We start from the raw sequence: 19,858 nt of genomic DNA on the forward strand, positions 1-19,858 counted from the left end.
ATCACTAACACAGAAAATAAAAAATCTCCATCAGAATTAACGCATTGTTTAAAGCCACAAATATTCAACTACCCTTTCGAACCATTAACAATCTTCCAATAAAATTAGGTTCCGCTACCACAACAACATCGAAATATTATGACACAGGCATATATAAAATCACTTGAGGCAGCTGTAATAGCTTTTACATTAGCGAAACAAGAAGAAATTTTAACGTGAGATCTGAAGAGCACATTAGAGAGAGCGAATATAATCAGTCTCTCTTCTTTCTGCACTGGAAAAATCAAAATCACTCTGCTGGCACTATCGAAAATGGACTACAGATTCTGCACAGAGAAACGAAAGGTTTTTCAATGAACATTCTTGGATAATTAGAAATCTGTATACACAAGAGAAAATATCCACAAGAAATATTAAACGAACATACAGAATTTAGACACAACTACTACTTCAAGAACTTCATTGAACTTTTAGAACACGAAAAGGGGTAAATCGGAAGTATAATATGCAACCGAAGACAATCGTAACAAATTTTAGTTAATAAAATAATGTCGCTGTCCACTTGCATGATCTTTGTACACATATAGCGTCATAAGAGTGGAACTGTCAAACTGCTGTAACGTCGTAATTAAAATTTTATTTTCAACATCTTGACATCATTTACCATCTTATTAAAGCAGTGACAGTTATAAAACAGCCCACTAGCTACGTAATATGGGCGTCACATCAATCTACACGTGAGTGCAACACAGTTCTTTAATATAAATGACATTGTCATCGATACGTGTTCTCACCTAAATTGTAATTGCAAGTACTTAAAAATAGCAATGAAGCCGAAATAGTCTGTGGTAAATAATGATTACTTATTAAAAGCAGCCATCCGGTGCATCCACGCTAATAATCATTCCGTTATCAGTCTGATTAAAATTATTTGGTAGCTGACACTTCACGTGTTTGAGGCGTCTTCCTCCAATCAGAGCGATCAGTGTCACGCCTGAACTGTTCACCATTCCCAAACTTCAACAACAAACAGTCAATTCCTTGCCTGGCTTTTTTTCAAGTTGCGTTTGGATCCCGAATTCTGGGTTCGGCATTTGCATTTCGCATTTCGTAAATACACACACACACACACACACAAACGAAACGAAATATGAACATTTCTCGTACACACCTCTAACCAATGACGGCTGGATTCTTTCGCACAAGAAACGATTCGGCTTCACATACTCACACACAGACAAACACAAAAACGAAACGAAATATGAACATTTCTCGTACACACCTCTAACCAATGACGGCTGGATTCTTTCGCACAAGAAACGATTCGGCTTCACATACTCAACTATCTTCAGAGATCGGCCTACAGTAGGTAAGCTTTATACGACTTGGTGTAAAACGGATCTTATTGAAGGCAGAAAAATGATCGTTGCAACAGCATATAAACATTACTGGCCCTTAAAATTGCTACACCAAGAAGAAATGCAGATGATAAACGGGCATTCATTGGACAAATATATTATACTAGAACTGACATGTGATTACATTTTCACGCAGTTTGGGTGCATAGATCTTGAGAAATCAGTACCCAGAATCACCACCTCTGGCCGTAATAACGGCCTTGATACGCCTGGGCATTCAGTCAAACAGAGCTTGGATGCCGTGTACAGGTACAGCTGCCCATGCAGCTTCAACACGATACCACAGTTCGTCAAGAGTAGTGACTGGCGTATTGTGACGAGCCAGTTGCTCACACACACACACACACACACACACACACACACACACACACACACACACACACACACACCCTTGCCCGAGGGAGGACTCGAACCTCCGCCGGGACCAGCCGCACAGTCCATGACTGCAGCACCTTAGACCGCTCGGCTATCGGCCACCATTGACCAGACGTTTTAAATTCGTAAGAGATCTGGAGAATTTGCTGGCCAAGGCAGCAGTCGAACATATTCTGTATCCACAAGGGCCCGTACGGGACCTGCAACATGCGGTCGTGCATTATCCTGCTGAAATGTAGGGTTTCGCAGGGATCGAGTGAAGGGTAGAGCCACTGGTCGTAACACATCTGAAATGTAACGTCGACTGTTCAAAGTGGCGTCAGTGCGAACAAGAGGTGACCGAGACGTGTAACCAATGGCACCCCATACCATCACGTCGGGTGATACGTCAGTATGGCGATGACGAATACACGCTTCCAATGTGCGTTCACCGCGATGTTGCCAAACACGGATGCAACCATCACGATGCTGTAAACAGAACCTGGATTCATCCGAAAAAATGACGTTCTGCCATTGGTGCACCCTGCTTCGTCGTCGAGTACACCATCGCAGGCGCTCCTGTCTGTGTTGCAGTGTCAAGGGTAACTGCAGACGTGGTATCCGAGCTGATAGTCCATGCTACTGCAAACGTCGTCGAACTGTTCGTGCAGATGGTTGTTGTGGTGTCACCGCCAGACACCACACTTGCTAGGTGGTAGCTTAAATCGGCCGCGGTCCATTTAGTACATGTCGGACCCGCGTGTCGCCACTGTGTGATCGCAGACCGAGCGCCACCACAAGGCAGGTCTCGAGATACGGACGAGCACACGCCCCAGTTGTACGGACGACATTGCTAGCGACAATACGGACGAAGCCTTCCTCTCATTTGCCGAGAGACAGTTAGAATAGCCTTCTGCTAAGTCCATGGCTACGACCTAGCAAGGCGCCATTAGCCTTACCTAGTTTGAGAGTTATCGTATAAATGTCTCAAGAAGAACGTTGTAAACCAACAAAGATTAAAAGTTAAGTATAAAGCAGGTACGTACTTTTCTTGCTACCATTCAATAGTTATCCTGTTCCAGACTTGACGCCAGTCGGCGTGTGTGTACGCGTGCCTTTCGGCTCCCTTCTCAATGTGGCGTAGCTAGCTTGTTACGCTATAACAGTTGTTGTCTTGCAAACGTCCCCATCTGTTGACTCAGGGATCGAGATGTGGCTGCACGATCCGTTACAGCCCTCCTGAACCCACCGATCCCGTATTCTGCTAACAGTCATTGGATCTCGATCAACGCGAGCAGCAATGTCGCGATACGATAAACCGCAATCGCGATAGGCTAGAATCCGACCTTTATCAAAGTCGAAAACGTGATGGTACGCATTTCTCCTCCTTACACAAGGCATCACAACATCGTTTCACCAGGCAACGCCGGTCAACTGCTGTTTGTGTATGAGAAATCGGTTGGAAACTTTCCTCACGTCAGCACGTTGTAGGTGTCGCCAACCTTTTGTGAATGCTCTGAAAAGCTAATCATTTGCATATCACAGGATCTTCTTCCTGTCGGTTAAATTTTGCGTCTATAACACGTCATCTTCGTGGTGTAGCAATTGTATTGGCCAGTAGTGTATATAAGTACGTAGTGTCGTGGTGTTCGGTGGTGCGGTGGAAAAATCATAGACAACAGTGTAAAAGAATGCGGGTTCAAGTACCGGCAGGTGATAACGTATTTTCTTTTCTTTTTTTATATCTTTACCTAAATAACTCTTACTATTATTTTCAATTATTGGTATCAATATAATTTTTTATTTTTATCTTTTGTTGCATCTTATTTCTCTTCCTATCATTCTTCTCTCTTTTGGAATCTGCTTGTGTCACCTGTAAATGAGTTCCAACTTTTCGGTTGGTATAGCGTTAGCTCGCGTAGCAAAGTCGGGAAATTACAACTTGCTTTTAGTGCTGAAACTGATATTTTTTTCGTGCCTTGAGTTAGTTCGTATAGATCAGCTTTAGAAGCCGTGAAGGCAGCGAGCGTGATTAATAGTTCTGCCGCAAATTCCTGACAGCCGGTTTCTCTGATACACTGCAGATACAGGCGCTGTGGTTAGGTTAGGATACGAGTGTACATTCAGGACTACAAAAGGGTTTGTCTGCGCATTTCAGACACTGGTCATTTAAAATCAGCTGTGGGCAGAGTATATCGCGTTTCCGCCGTACCTGACGTCAGCGGCGCTTGTGAAGTGAGACGTTGTTTGCTTGTCGAATTTAACCGAGCGGTAGCGGATGTGTGATAGACGTCAACTAGCAAGTAATTTTAAACGGACTATAAATGAATGTACTCGATGATACGGACATATCCTGAATTAATATTCAAGATTCCTGGTACAATACGTTTTGTCGTATAGGTGTGTAACAAAAACGCACAGCAAAAATTGCAGGATATATTCCTAACATGTAGATGAAGAAATTACGTTGTATGAGCAGGAGTCTGGAAACGCTTAGTTTTAATGTTACGACTCATTTCCTCCAACTCATTAATCATGGCAAAGACGCATAAACAGAACGCACCAGCATATCACATGTAACTCTCTCACAGGATATTTTCAATATGCCCTCCGTGGGCATTGATACATGCATCAGCCCCTCGTCCTAGTGAATCTCGAGTGTGCAGATGTGTACCTACAGTATCGTGTATGTTTTCACAGACTTCCATAATATGGGCACGGAGACTGTGCAAAATGTCTATTTGGGTTCCACACACAAAAGCTTTCAAATGGGCCCACAAATGAAAATCCAGTGGGTTTCGGTCCAGAGAGGGCAGAGGCCATGGAATTGGTCCATCTCGACATATCCGCCCGTCACCAGATCTGTTATTCAGAAGCCAATGGACATTTAAATGAGAAGGTGCTCCATCGTGCATAAATTACATGTTTTGTTGCACAGCTGAAGGCACGTCTGCAAACAAATCAACTAGAACATTCTCTACGAAATTATGATAACTCTGTCTACCGAGCCTGGTTGGAAGAGAGTCACCAACAATGCCGGCCCAAACATTAACAGAAAATCTCTGTTGATGACTTGCTTCAACAGCTGCGTGAGGACTGATGTCTGCCCATACAAGCAGAGGGTCAATTCAGGTGTCGGATTCCACCCATCGGCTTTGTGCAGTGATGTAATGTATGACGTCACATTGTTTGCCGCAGATTGCAGTAGTGAGTGTTAAAGCTGTTCCTCTGGACTTCTTCGTTACGAATGGTTCAAATGGCTCTGAGCACTATGCGACTAACTTCTGAGGTCATCAGTCGCCTAGAACTTAGAACTAATTAAACCTAACTAACCTAAGGACATCACACACATCCATGCCCGAGGCAGGATTCGAACCTGCGACCGTAGCCGTCACGCGGTTCGAGACTGAAGCACCTTTAACCCCACGGTCACGCCGGCCGGCTCTTCGTTACTCTATGCAGGTTATTCTGCTTACCGATTCCAGTAGGTTCACAGATTTGTGGACGGGATTTTCACATTTGGTATTACTCTCTTAAATACTATGAAAAAGCAAAATGGTTAGATTCGGTATCTGTGACATTCGTTACTTCTTCATAGTAATTAAGAGATCAATAAGGACTCCAAAATCCCTACAATAACCTAGTCCACACATTTGCTGCAGAAACGTCCAAAATTATCACCCAACGGATGCTTAGTATCGGTAACTAGAACTGAACTCTTGCATAGGTCAATTCAAGTTACCGATTCCAGTATTTGTTACTGTTTGTGAATTTTCGACGTGTGTACTTGCTTTTCTTTCAGGATTTTGTGAGTCGGCTTCTTCACACTTCATGCTGCTGCTTCATGTATGTTATCATTTATTACATTTTCCCGTTGTTCTGTTACATATAGTTTTTTCCCGCCCCAAGTCCCCACTTTCCTGCCCTTCCCCCGTTGGATTCAATAATTTATATTAAAAATTAACGACATTTCATAGCATTACGATTTCATCATGCGCTATTCTGAAATGCGCCGGCCGATGTGGCCGAGCGGTTCTAGGCCCTTCAGTCCGGAACCAAACGACCGCTACTGTCGCGGGTTCGAATCCTGCCTGGGGCATGGATGTGTGTGATGTTCTTAGGTTAGTTAGGTTGAAGTAGTTTTAAGTTCTAGGCGACTGATGACCTCAGATGTTAAGTCTCATAGTGCTAAGAGACATTTGAACCATTTTATTCTTAAATGCAATTTCAAGATTCTCTGTGCTTTTCTGCTCGCATAAATTACGATCATAATTTACATTAGACATTAATATTGGTTTTTCGTACTTATTATTATTATTTTCGTTATCTTCCACTCGTTTCAATGTAATGCATGAATAAGTCAGCAATCGCGTAAAATGTGATTGTAGTTTTATGGTGCGTTATATTCGTTTGTTTGCGGTATGATCTGTTGCTTCATAGATTACCTCGACGTAGCATCTTTGCCTCAGGTGTGACGTCTTTGCTCAAAGCCAACGAGTCGAATCGGGCACTTCGACCATAGATACTAGTAGACTGGCCTTGCTGTGCAGAAGCTATGGGGCTAGTGTGGCTCCAACATAAACCACGTGACTGTTGGCAAAACGTGGCGGGATTTCAAATCAGCGGTCTGCCATCCTATGTTTGTATCGGATTTTCCCCACATTTCTCAATTGACTGCCAAACGCATCCAACAAAAACTACTTTTTTATTTGTGAAAAATCATGCCAGAACTACATTTGACCTGGATTTGTTCAAAGTACCATTTATAAAATCTGACAAATACATCGAACGCCACTCTGGTGGGCAGCGGGACAAAATTACTATAAACTATCAATTATAGTAAAATGTCGTTAAAATTCTTTTAAACAGTAAGAGTGGGCTCGTGTCAAAACTTTAAACATTGTATTCGCCACGTTTCGAGCTCTAGTCACTTATAAAAGAAAATGGGCTACGGGAATTATGTCAACTATAGGTGTCAAAATTGTCGATTTTAGGAGCAGGTCTATTTTAGAGTATCAATTTTAGGTGCACTTCAAAGGTTCAGTTCCCACTATTTTTACAAAAGTTTAAACAACCAGTTTAAAAAAAATATTTTAGATGAAAGGTGAGACTTTGCAGTTTCAGAAAATAATTTTGGAGGCTAGGTTTAAAAATGACAGACACTGTAAATACAAATTATTGTAAATAATAACTAACCTATCAAAACACTTCTCCGCGAAGTGCTTCGAGCAAAGACGCGTATGTGCAAATGGCTTAAAGTTTTTCCGTTTCAGGGCCTGTATCCAAAGCTGCCTTCGGTTTTCGTCCTTAGGGAACCTAAGAGGAGGAACCAGAAACGATTATACTTACTTCTGTAACCGAATTATCACAGATACTTTCCAAAATGTAACATGAGTCTGACTTTAAAGGCATCACTTTCAACACTTTAATTTACGTGATACTCTACTTCAAGTGTAAAAAAACATATAAAAGTCACTTCAGCGGATTTCAATAAACGCATCTGCACTGTCATAGAAACACTTAAACGTGAAATGTAATGCCATTTCCCCGACAAAACGCTGAGTACAACCATAAGCGCAACACCAAACAACCATGTTTTGCCAACATTCACGTGACTTCAGCCCAGAGATGTTGGAGCCACGAAAATGACGTCAGGGCCAGTCTATTATATTTATGGTCGAAGATCGGGCACTAGAATTTATCCCATGCCGATTGTGGTAATTCATAATCTGATCTCGTTGAAACGACGCCTCTGGGAGCAGCACTGTTGCACTAAAATTAGAGTTGACACTTTGTTGAATTAACCATTTGCAGAAGAGTACACGTGCAGGAAAATCAGCTGCTAATAGTGCCTGCACACGCTGTAAATGGTATGGATACAGCTGGATCTTGTGTAACAGCCGCCAGACAATCACGTGGCCAGCGTTCAGTGTTGCAGCTACATGTCTTGTGCTGACACAAGGCTCGTCGACAGTTGCGTGAAGAATTGTATAATGTAATAAAAAATAATAAATGTTTAGATACATGGAAATAATGAGATACTTCCACATAAACGAAATAGTCTTTCTCTTGTTGTAGATGTATGCTTAGCAATTAATAATACTATGCCCGATCGCAGTATCCACCTACAAAATCTTGATATGTCCATCATTCACTTTGTAGTCGGATCTTCGTAATAACACAGGTGGCTTCTTGGATTTTTATACGGGCTGTTCAAAATTTCTCTCCGCCGTGCCGTACGGTGCCGTATGATAGTTAGCCGCGTGTGCCGTATGCCGCAGTGAATATACCGAAATGAAACTCAGTGAAATACAAGTTATTAATTTATTGAATATTCATCTTTACTTACAGATTTTCACGTTAAGTGTTGAAAGCCCGCCCCCCCTCCCCCCCCCCCCTCCCCCTGTGGCTGAATACACAATTCAATTCGTCTAATCACGTTTACAAACACAAGCTGTAACATTTCTTCTGTAACAGAAACAGTGAAAGTGGATATTGCAGTTTTCAATTCATCGATGGATTTTGGACGGTTTTTATAGACAGTTGCTTTCGCTGCACCCCAGAAGGAAAAGTCGGGTGGTGTTAGGTCAGGCGATCGTGGAGGCCAAAGTCCCTGTGAAATTCTGAGAAACATCAGCAAGCAGTGACATTGAAACGCGAGCCGTATGTTCGGTTGCACCATCTTGTTGAAAATAACCGTTCAGTATTTCACTCCTGTGAATGGGTAGAGAATATCATATCAGAATCGTTGTGCGTCTATTGTTTCGTTGAAAAATATGCGACCCACAATCCGACGTCTAGAAATTGCAATCCAAACTCCTATTTTCACAGAATGAAGTGATTCCTCATGAATACACAACGGATTTGCAGTACTCCACATTCGAGAATTTTGCGAGTTCACGTACCCGGATAAATGAAACCACACCTCATCAGTGAAAAACGTTTCATTAAGAATATCCCTTTCATTTTATTGAACGAAATTTTTGAACCACTGACAATAATGCAGTCTCTTGCCATGACCAGTATTTTTCAGTTCTTGCACGACTGTCACTTTGTACGGGAAAAAGTTCTGATTTATTCCTTACAGCTGAGTGTGCCGTTCCGACACTAACATCGATTTCGTGGGCGACTTTTCTTACTGACTTGGTCGGACTCGTGGACATTTTATCGGAATTATCGGGTACTTTATCCTCATACAAAATGTTAGGACGACCACTTCTCGGTGCATCTGTCACTGAACCCGTACTTCGAACTTTATTAGTCAAATCTCGCATAGTATCGCGATGTTGGAGTGTTGTCTCCGGGAAAACTGAATTAAATGTTAGACGAACTGAAACTGTATTTTCCGCTGGCTTTGAACACTTGTTCGACTAAAAACACACGTTCTAATGGTTAGCATTTTAACAGTGACAAAAACGAAACAAAGGGATAAACATAAACGTTGACGTCAACAGGAACGACACACACCAACGATACTACTGACGCTGGCTGAGATAAACGAAACAGTGGAATGTTGGGAGAGGTGAAGAATAATACGGCACTGCGGACAGACTTTTTGGACACCCCGTATATTACAGTACTACTTGTAATAATAACTCAATTTTTCACTGGTGAAATACTGCTATATTCTTTCTTCTACGTACATGAAAAATACAGACTTTTTACTTATTCTCACAACCAAAATGGCTACCGCGGATTTCACTCTAAAATAACGTGCGTCTACCTTCGTTCATTAACAGTGAGTGAGTTGTTCTTACCGAGGAACAGAAAAAATCTTATGTTTTTTAACACTTGAAAATCAAAAATACATGATGGTAGGTGCAGGCTCTACGCTGGGCTACCGCTTCATCTCTTCTCTTGGCTTTGAAGAAAACGAAAACACAAAAGCAAGAAATGCAAAAGTTACATAATTGCTGCCTCCCGTTGCGGTGTCTTCGTCTTCCTAGGTCTCTCCCGGTAGCGATAATCAGGCTTCAATGCCCCCTGTTCCCTAAGTCGAAGATCAATGCCTTCAAATGTTTTTCTGTCGGGGCACCTTCGTCCTGGAAATCTGCCAGTACAAACGTTTAGCGCGAGCACCATTGCCGTCAGCTAATCCATATATCAAACGGGCTACTGCCATCTCTACATTTATGTACACTGCCTCTTCACGAGCGGACTCTGTGATTAATACTACGTAGTTAACCTGCGTGCTTGCAACGGACTTACTGATAGCTGGAACAGCTGATGTTACATGTAAACAAACAATCACGTACGTCGCATGGCAACAGGGACATGTAAAACAAAACACTGGCGGTGCACAATATAGGCAGACGTCACCAAGAGCGCAAGTTCCCCATGATTGTAACATTCTGCTCTTGAGCGTTTCCCATGATTAATGAGTTTGGGGAAGATGAGTTGTAACATGCAAACAAAGCGTTTGATATGACATAATTTCTTGATCTACGTGTGAGAAACGTGAAATTTGTACCGCACATTTTTGTTACACTGTATAAGTGTTATAATCTCAAAGATATTTGGAAGAAAATAAATCTTCTGCTACCAGTCACAATTTTTCTTTATTTAGTTTTGCACGACGCGTTTCGGGAAATGATTCCCATTTTCAAGAACGTTTTTTGTGTGTATTAAGCCATTTCTAATGATGTCTATGTGTGAGTGTCTGCTTCATTTCGTTGACTTTTACAGCAATATATAAGAAAGACGCGATTTTTTAGTTGGTTATCGATTCTTTTTGGTCAAGTTAGTGCCGAAATTTAGAAGAATTTGTACTAACAGTTTTCTAATCGTCCATTTGTTTAGTGAGTGACACTCTGCACAAATGGACAATTAGGAAACTGTAAGTACAAATTCTTCTAAATTTCGCCACTAACTTCACCAAAAATAATCGATAAACAACTAAAAAATCGCTTGTTTCTTTATATTGCAGTAAAAGTCAACGAAATTAAGCAGACTGAAAACCCAGAATCTACTCTGTAGGAATCAAATGAATTCCGGAAACAGCGATCGTGTGAGACCCAACTCGCGTTATTTGTTCATGAGACCCAGAAAATATTAGATACAGGCTCCCAGGTAGATGCCGTTTTCCTTGACTTCCGGAAGGCGTTCGATACAGTTCCGCACTGTCGCCTGATAAACAAAGTAAGAGCCTACGGAATATCAGACCAACTGTGTGGCTGGATTGAAGAATTTTTAGCAAACGGAACACAGCATGTTGTTATCAATGGAGAGACGTCTACAGACGTTAAAGTAACCTCTGGCATGCCACAGGGGAGTGTTACGGGACTATTGATTTTCACAATATATATAAATGACCTAGTAGATAGTGTCAGATGTTCCATGCGGCTCTTCGCGGATGATGCTGTAGTATACAGAGAAGTTGCAGCATTAGAAAATTGTTGCGAAATGCAGGAAGATATGCAGAGGATAGGCACTTGGTGCAGGGAGTGGCAACTGACCCTTAACATAGACAAATGTAATGTATTGCGAATACATAGAAAGAAGGATCCTTTATTGTATGATTATATAATAGCGGAACAAACGCTGGTAGCAGTTACTTCTGTAAAATATCTGGGAGTATGCATACGGAACGATTTGAAGTGGAATGATCATACAAAATTAATTGTTGGTAAGGCGGATGCCACGTTGACATTCATTGGGAGAGTCCTTAGAAAATATAGCCCATCAACAAAGGAGGTGGCTTACAAAACACTCGTTCGACCTGTACTTGAGTATTGCTCATCAGTGTGGGATCCGTACCGGGTCGGGTTGACGGAAGAGATAGAGAAGATCCAAAGAAGAGCGGCGCGATTCGTCACAGGGTTATTTGGTAACCGTGATAGCGTTGCGGAGATGTTTAGCAGACTCGAGTGGCAGACTCTGCAAGAGAGGCGCTCTGAATCGCGGTGTAGCTTGCTGTCCACGTTTCGAGAGGGTGCGTATATGGATGAGGTATCGAATATATTGCTTCCCCCTACTTATACCTCCCGAGGAGATCACGAATGTAAAAATAGAGAGATTAGAGCGCGCACGGAGGCTTTCAGACAGTCGTTCTTCCCGCGAACCACACGCGACTGGAACAGGAAAGGGAGGTAATGACAGTGGCACGTAAAGTGCTCTCGGGCACACACCGTTGGGTGGCTTGCGGAGTATAAATGTAGATGTAGATGCAGATTGACAACATCAATAGGAATGGCTTAATACACACACAAAACTCACTTGAAAATGAGTATCATTTTCCGAAACGCGTGGTGCAAAAAGTAAATAAAGAAAAATCGTGACTGGTAGCAGAAGATTTACTTATGTTTTCACAGCCGCAGGCTTTCAAAAACCATTTATAATGGATCAAATCAAATTGCAAGAAAATAAACATTTTTAATAGGGAGGGGAGGGGGAGAAAAAATGACGGGGGGGGGGGGGGGGAGGAAGGATCCACCAGCTTTGTTACAGGACGAAGGAGATAGTTGTATCAGGGGTGTTGGTAGCTCGCAGCAGGTACGTACGCGACTTTCCTGGTGCAGGTGTGGTTTGCCGCGGTGCCAGTCGTCGCCAGTAGGAAAGTGAAGACGGCTGTCAGCGCGGCAGATGTTTCCAGGACGACAGCCATGGCGCACTGCTGTTTGCCCGCTTAGACTACTGGCGGTCAGATGGGGATGCGGCAGGCGCGTGAGTCAACTTCCTACGGACCGCGCTATCTCTACGCGCAGCGCCAGCGCCGCGACAACTTCCCTCTCCCACAGCGTCTCGCCTCGCGGCTTTGCTCTCTCTCACGCGCTGTCTCTTTAATTTTAACTGAGGTTGTTGTTGTGGTCTTCAGTCCTGAGACTGGTTTGATGCACCTCTCCATGCTACTCTATCCTCTGCAAGCTTCTTCACCTCCCAGTACCTACTGCAACCTACATCCTTCTGAATCTACTTAGTGTATTCATCTCTTGGTCTCCCTCTACGATTTTTACCCTCCACGCTGCCCTCCACTACTAAATTTACGATCCCTTGATGCCTCAGAACATGTCCTACCAACCGGTCCCTTCTAGTCAAGTTGTGCCACAAACTCCTCCCCAATCCTATTCAGTACCTCCTCATTAGTTACGTGATCTACCCACCTAATCTTCAGCATTCTTCTGTAGCACCACATTTCGAAAGCTTCTATTCTCTTCTTGTCCAAACTATTTATCGTCCACGTTTCACTTCCATACATGGCTACACTCCATACAAATACTTTCAGAAACGACTTTCTGACACTTAAATCTATACTCGATGTTAACAAATTTCTCTTCTTCAGAAACGCATTCCTTGCCATTGCCAGTCTACATTTTATATCCTCTCTACTTCGACCATCATCAGTTATTTTACTCCCCAAATAGCAAAACTCCTTTACTACTTTAAGTGTCTCTTTTCCTAATCTAATTCCCTCAGCATCACCCGACTTAATTTGACTGCATTCCATTATCCTCGTTTTGCTTTTGTTGATGTTCATCTTATATCCTCCTCTCAAGGCACTGTCCATTCCGTTCAGCTCCTATTCCAGGTTCTTTGTTGTCTCTGACAGAATTACAATGTCATCGACGAACCTCAAAGTTTTTATTTCTCCTCCATGGATTTTAATACCTACTCGAAATTTTCGTTTTGTTTCCTTTACTGCTTGCTCAATATACAGATTGAATAACATCAGTGAGAGACTATAACCCTGTCTCACTCCCTTCCCAACCGCTGCTTCCCTTTCATGTCCCTCGACTCTTATAACTGCCGTCTGGTTTCTGTACAAATTGTAAATAGCCTTTCGCTCCCTGTATTTTATCCCTCCCAACTTTAGAATTTGAAAGAGAGTATTCCAGTCAACACTGTCAAAAGCTTTCTCTAAGTCTACAAATGCTAGAAACGTAGGTTTGCCTTTCCTTAATCTATTTTCTAAGATACGTCGTAAGGTCAGTATTGCCTCACGTCTTCCAACATTTCTACGGAATCCAAACTGATCTTTGCCGAGGTCGGCTTCTACCAGTTTTTCCATTCGTCTGTAAAAAAATTCGTGTTAGTATTTTGCAGAACACGTAGATAGGAACATCTGCGTCCTGGAGAACAACCGCCTGGGAGGCGGATAGGGAGTTAAGTTTAATTAGTTCTAAGTTCTAGGCGACTGATGACCTCAGAAGTTAAGTCGCATAGTGCTCAGAGCCATTTGACCCATTTTTTCCATGCCGCATCGTGCTGTGGCACTTCTACGTGCTCGCGGGAGCCCTACACGATATTAGGCAGGTGAACCACTTTCTTTGGCTCTTCAGTGTAGGAATGTCCCTACACAATTATCTTCCGCAATAGTCATAGGACTGATGTACCTACTTAGCTTCCCATGGGTTAAATTACACTAAAGAGGACAATCAAGGCCAAAGGCGAGTTAACAGTATAAATGATGGAGTAGTCACCAATCTAAATAAATACTTGTAGCCGTGACGAGGCGAAATAAACAAGACAATGAAATGACCGTTTGGCGTCATTGACCGGGAGGCCCCTTGTGGGGGCAGGTCCGGCCGCCTTGGTGCAGGTCTTATTACACTCGACGCCACATTGGGCGACCTGCGCGCCGGATGGGGATGAAATGATGATGAAGACAGCACAACACCCAGTCCCTGAGCGGCACAGTTCTTCGACCCAGCCGGAAATCGAACCCGGGCCCGTAGGGCGGCAATCCGTCACGCTGACCACTCAACTATGGGGGAGGGCAACAAGACAATGAATCGAAGTAACCATTGAGGACGCTACCAGACGGAACCCCTTACTTCCATAGAATAACCGATAGATGGCACATTCTGACCCAGTTTGACGGTACTAAATTTATGAAGCTTATTCACAATCGCGGAATCTTATTGACACTAGCTTCGTTAGGTATCAAGATATTACCCACTGGTCACAGTATGCCATATGGAAGTTTGGGTCGGTCCAGGAAGCCGAAGTTGTTATGGCGACCTCTCGCGATAAGTGGGAAATCCGATCCGGCACAAATTTTCATGTGTCACCAATGGGTAATATCTTCATACCTAATGCAGCTAATCTCACAAACTTTTTGAATGACATGTAATGTAAGCTAACACAGTTGTATGTCGTCAATCTTGTCGACTTACATTACGTCGACATGGCTTAAAGCCGTAATATCAGCACTTGATAATGGCCTAAAGGCCGAAATTACCATAGTGTGTAGTAAAACCTTATAAGTCACTGGCAAAAAGAAGATGTCCTTCAAAGAGCTACAGCAAGTGTAATCTCAGAAAGATAGGCAGTTGCAAATGTTTTGACCATTAGCTGCTTTTTCATTTAAAACAAAATATCGGCTGATTTCGGTTATAGACAATCTTCACGGATAAGGGTTCAAACAGTTCAAGCCACAACATCATATCTGTCGTTAGTATGTTTGTCTTCATGTCTTCAAAAGTCCTGTGTGGTGTACTGCAGTTCATGACACGCTCCAAGTATTTATGTAACGACAGAGGTGATGGCGTTTTAAATAAATAAACAGCTGATGGTCTAACATATACACTCCTGGAAATGGAAAAAAGAACACATTGACACCGGTGTGTCAGACCCACCATACTTGCTCCGGACACTGCGAGAGGGCTGTACAAGCAATGATCACACGCACGGCACAGCGGACACACCAGGAACCGCGGTGTTGGCCGTCGAATGGCGCTAGCTGCGCAGCATTTGTGCACCGCCGCCGTCAGTGTCAGCCAGTTTGTCGTGGCATAAGGAGCTCCATCGCAGTCTTTAACACTGGTAGCATGCCGCGACAGCGTGGACGTGAACCGTATGTGCAGTTGACGGACTTTGAGCGAGGGCGTATAGTGGGCATGCGGGAGGCCGGGTGGACGTACCGCCGAATTGCTCAACACGTGGGGCGTGAGGTCTCCACAGTACATCGATGTTGTCGCCAGTGGTCGGCGGAAGGTGCACGTGCCCGTCGACCTGGGACCGGACCGCAGCGACGCACGGATGCACGCCAAGACCGTAGGATCCTACGCAGTGCCGTAGGGGACCTCACCGCCACTTCCCAGCAAATTAGGGACACTGTTGCTCCTGGGGTATCGGCGAGGACCATTCGCAACCGTCTCCATGAAGCTGGGCTACGGTCCCGCACACCGTTAGGCCGTCTTCCGCTCACGCCCCAACATCGTGCAGCCCGCCTCCAGTGGTGTCGCGACAGGCGTGAATGGAGAGACGAATGGAGACGTGTCGTCTTCAGCGATGAGAGTCGCTTCTGCCTTGGTGCCAATGATGGTCGTATGCGTGTTTGGCGCCGTGCAGGTGAGCGCCACAATCAGGACTGCATACGACCGAGGCACACAGGGCCAACACCCGGCATCATGGTGTGGGGAGCGATCTCCTACACTGGCCGTACACCACTGGTGATCGTCGATGGGATATTGAATAGTGCACGGTACATCCAAACCGTCATCGAACCCATCGTTCTACCATTCCTAGACCGGCAAGGGAACTTGCTGTTCCAACAGGACAATGCACGTCCGCATGTATCCCGTGCCACCCAATGTGCCCTAGAAGGTGTAAGTCAACTACCCTGGCCAGCAAGATCTCCGGATCTGTCCCCCATTGAGCATGTTTGGGACGGGATGAAGCGTCGTCTCACGCGGTCTGCACGTCCAGCACGAACGCTGGTCCAACTGAGGCGCCAGGTGGAAATGGCATGGCAAACCGTTCCACAGGACTACATCCAGCATCTGTACGATCGTCTCCATGGGAGAATAGCAGCCTGCATTGCTGCGAAAGGTGGATATACACTGTACTAGTGCCGACATTGTGCATGCTCTGTTGCCTGTGTCTATGTGCCTGTGGTTCTGTCAGTGTGATCATGTGATGTATCTGACCCCAGGAATGTGTCAATAAAGTTTCCCCTTCCTGGGACAATGAATTCACGGTGTTCTTATTTCAATTTCCAGGAGTGTATTTTATTGTTAGAAGATAGCTTTGCGCAGTACTGCAGCGATTCTCTATTCTGGGCCAGCCCGGTGCATGGGGCACGCCCACGGGGATTAGCTCGGTGGTCACGGCCATGAAACAGTAGGTTTGTCTATGCTGGCGCACCTTTAATGCTGCAGGTAGAATAGACAAGCATAAGTAGTAGACATAGCAAAATACTGTTAACTGTAGGACACAGTAGTAGTGCCCATAGTGGAAGTAGTAATAGCACTAACATTCATAGAACCAGAAAAGCTGCACTAGTTCAAATGGCTCTGAGCACTATGGGACTTAACATCTATGGTCATCAGTCCCCTAGTACTTGGAAATACTTAAACCTAACTAACCTAAGGACATCACACAACACCCAGTCATCACGAGGCAGAGAAAATCCCTGACCCCGCCGGGAATCGAGCCCGGGAACCCGGGCGCGGGAAGCGAGAACGCTACCGCACGACCACGAGCTGCGGACAGCTGCACTAGTATTAGTATCAATTAGGACCCACTAATGTATTAGGTGGTGCGTTATTTATGTATCACGCACTTGCAGAATAAAGTTGTTTTTTTTTTTTTTTTTTTTTTTTTTTTTTTTTTTTTAAATATAGCTTTGTTCTCCGTCTGCCTGACTATTAAGAAACTTTTTTCTCAGAAATGCGTAGACGCATCAAGTTTACATTTTGAAGGTCTATTGCTCCATTGGCAGTGCAAAAATTTTAAGCTTCTAAGTCAATTCAGTCAAATAATTCACCGATTTACACTGAAGCGCCAAAGAAACTGGTATAGGAATGCGTATTCAAATACAAATATATGCGAAAGGACGGAATACGGCGCTCCGGTCCGCAGCGCCTATATAAGACAAGTGTCTGGCGCAGTTGTTAGGTCGGTTAGTGCTGTTACACTGGCAGGTTATCAAGATTTATCTGACTTCGAACGTGGTGTTATAGTCGGCGCAATACCGATGGGGCACAACCTCTCCGAGGTAGCGATGAAGTGGGGATTTCCCCGTACGACCATTACAGGAGTGTAGCGTGAAAATCAGGAACCCGATAAAACATCAAATCTCCGACATCGCTGCGGCCGGAAAAAGATTCTGCAAGAACGGGACCAACGACGACTAACGAGAACCGTTCAGCGTGACAGGAGTGGAGCCCTTCCGCAAATTACTGCAGATTTCAGTGCTGGGTCATCAGCAAGTGTCAGCGTGCGAACCATTCGACGAAACATCATCGATATGGGCTTTCGGAGCCACGTTCGTGCATCCTTGATGACTGCCCGACACAAAGCTTTACGCCTTGCCTGGGCCCTTCAACACCGACAGTGGACTGTTGATGGCTGGAAACATGTTGCCTGGTCGGACGAGTCTCGTTTCAAATTGTATCGAGCGGATGGACATGTAGTGTATGCAACCTCAGTGATAATGAGACAAATTATATGACGACGACGGCGGAGAGAGAGAGAGAGAGAGTGGCAATGAGAAGAAATAGCAGTAGTGGGAAGGAATAAATGACGTACTATCAGTAAGAGGGAGACAGTGACAGAGCACAGGGTGAAAAAGACTCTGGCTGTGACGACATTGCAGCTCGCGTTGGTCGAGATCCAATGACTGTTAGCAGAATATGGAATCGGTGGGTTCAGGAGGGTAATACGAAACGCCGTGCTGGATACCAACTGCCTCGTATCACTAGCAGTCGAGATGGCAGGCATCTTATCCGCACGGCTGTAACGGATCGTGCAGCTACGTCTCGATCCCTGAGTCAACAGATGGGGACGTATGTAAGACGACAACCATCTGCACGAACAGTTCGACGACGTTTGCAGCAGCATGGACTATCGGCTCGGAGACGATGGCTGCGGTTACCCTTGACGCTGCATCACAGACAGGAGCGCCTGCGATGGTGTACTTAACGACGAACCTCGGTACACGAATGGCAAAACGTCATTTTTTCGGCTGAATCCAGGTTGTGTTTACAGTATCATGATGGTCGCATCCGTGTTTGGCGACATCGCGGTGAACGCACGTTGGAAGCGTGTATTCGTCATCGCCATACTGGCGTATCACCCGGCGTGATGGTATGGGGTGCCATTGGTTACACGTCTCGGTCACCTCTCGTTTGCGTTGACGCCACTTTGAACAGTGGGCGTTACATTTCAGATGGGTTACGATCCCTGGCTCTACCCTTCATTCGATCCCTGCGAAGACCTACATTTCAGCAGGATAATGCACGACCGCATGTTGCAGGTCCTGTACAGGCCTTTCTGGATACAGAAAATGTTCGACTGCTGCACTGGCCAGCACATTCTCCAGATCTGTCACCAATTGAAAACGTGTGGTCAATGGTGGCCGAGCAACTGGCTCGTCACAATACGCGAGTCACTACTCTTGATGAACTGTGGTATCGTGTTGAAGCTGCATGGGCAGCTGTACCTGTACACGCCATCCAAGCTCTGTTGACTCGATGCCCAGGCGTATCAAGGCCGTTGTTAGGGCCAGAGGTGGTTGTTCTGGGTACTGATTTCTCAGGATCTACGCACCCAAATTGCGTAAAAATGTAATCACATGTCAGTTCTAGTATAATATATTTGTCCAATAAATACCCGTTTACCATCTGCATTTCTTCTTGGTGTAGCAGTTTTATTGGCCAGTAGTGTAGTTCTAAGTATAGGGCACTGAGGACCTCAGATGTTAAGTCCCATAGTGCTTAGAGCAATTTTTTTGCTAATGACAGTGCGTTGTTCTGAATGAGTGAGTGGGAAAGGGAGCTGGGTGTGGATGGGTTTGAGCGAGTTGCAGCGATGTAATGGTGTGTGTGTGTGTGTGTGTGTGTGTGTGTGTGTGTGTGTGTGTGTGTGTGAGAGAGAGAGAGAGAGAGAGAGAGAGAGAGAGAGAGAGAGAGAGAGAGAGAGAGAGAGAGAGAGAGAGAGAGAGAGAGAGAGAGTTACAGTTAGGGGAACTTGTGGAAGTTGGTTCAAAAATAGTTCAAATGGCTCTGAGCACTATGTGACTTAACTTCTGAGGTGATCAGTCGCCTAGAACTTAGAACTAATTAAACCTAACTAACCTAAGGACATCACACACATCCATGCCCGAGGCAGGATTCGAACCTGCGACCGTAGCGGTCGCTCGGTTC

General features: G+C 44.5%; 1 protein-coding gene across 1 annotated transcript in view; it reads right to left on the reverse strand.

Annotated features, from left to right (window-relative positions):
• The window catches only part of LOC124552513 (multiple epidermal growth factor-like domains protein 11), a 159,153-nt gene extending 146,764 nt beyond the window's left edge, over positions 1 to 12,389 (reverse strand). Inside the window, exon 1 of the mRNA XM_047126802.1 lies at positions 12,272 to 12,389. Within this exon, the coding sequence (XP_046982758.1) occupies positions 12,272 to 12,375 (104 nt within the window). The 5' untranslated portion in view covers positions 12,376 to 12,389. The remainder of the gene's footprint in view (positions 1 to 12,271) is intronic.
• Between the last annotated feature and the right edge of the window lie 7,469 nt (positions 12,390 to 19,858).

Source organism: Schistocerca americana, chromosome 10 (genome assembly GCF_021461395.2).
Source record: "Schistocerca americana isolate TAMUIC-IGC-003095 chromosome 10, iqSchAmer2.1, whole genome shotgun sequence".
NCBI classification, from domain to species: Eukaryota; Metazoa; Arthropoda; class Insecta; order Orthoptera; family Acrididae; genus Schistocerca; species Schistocerca americana.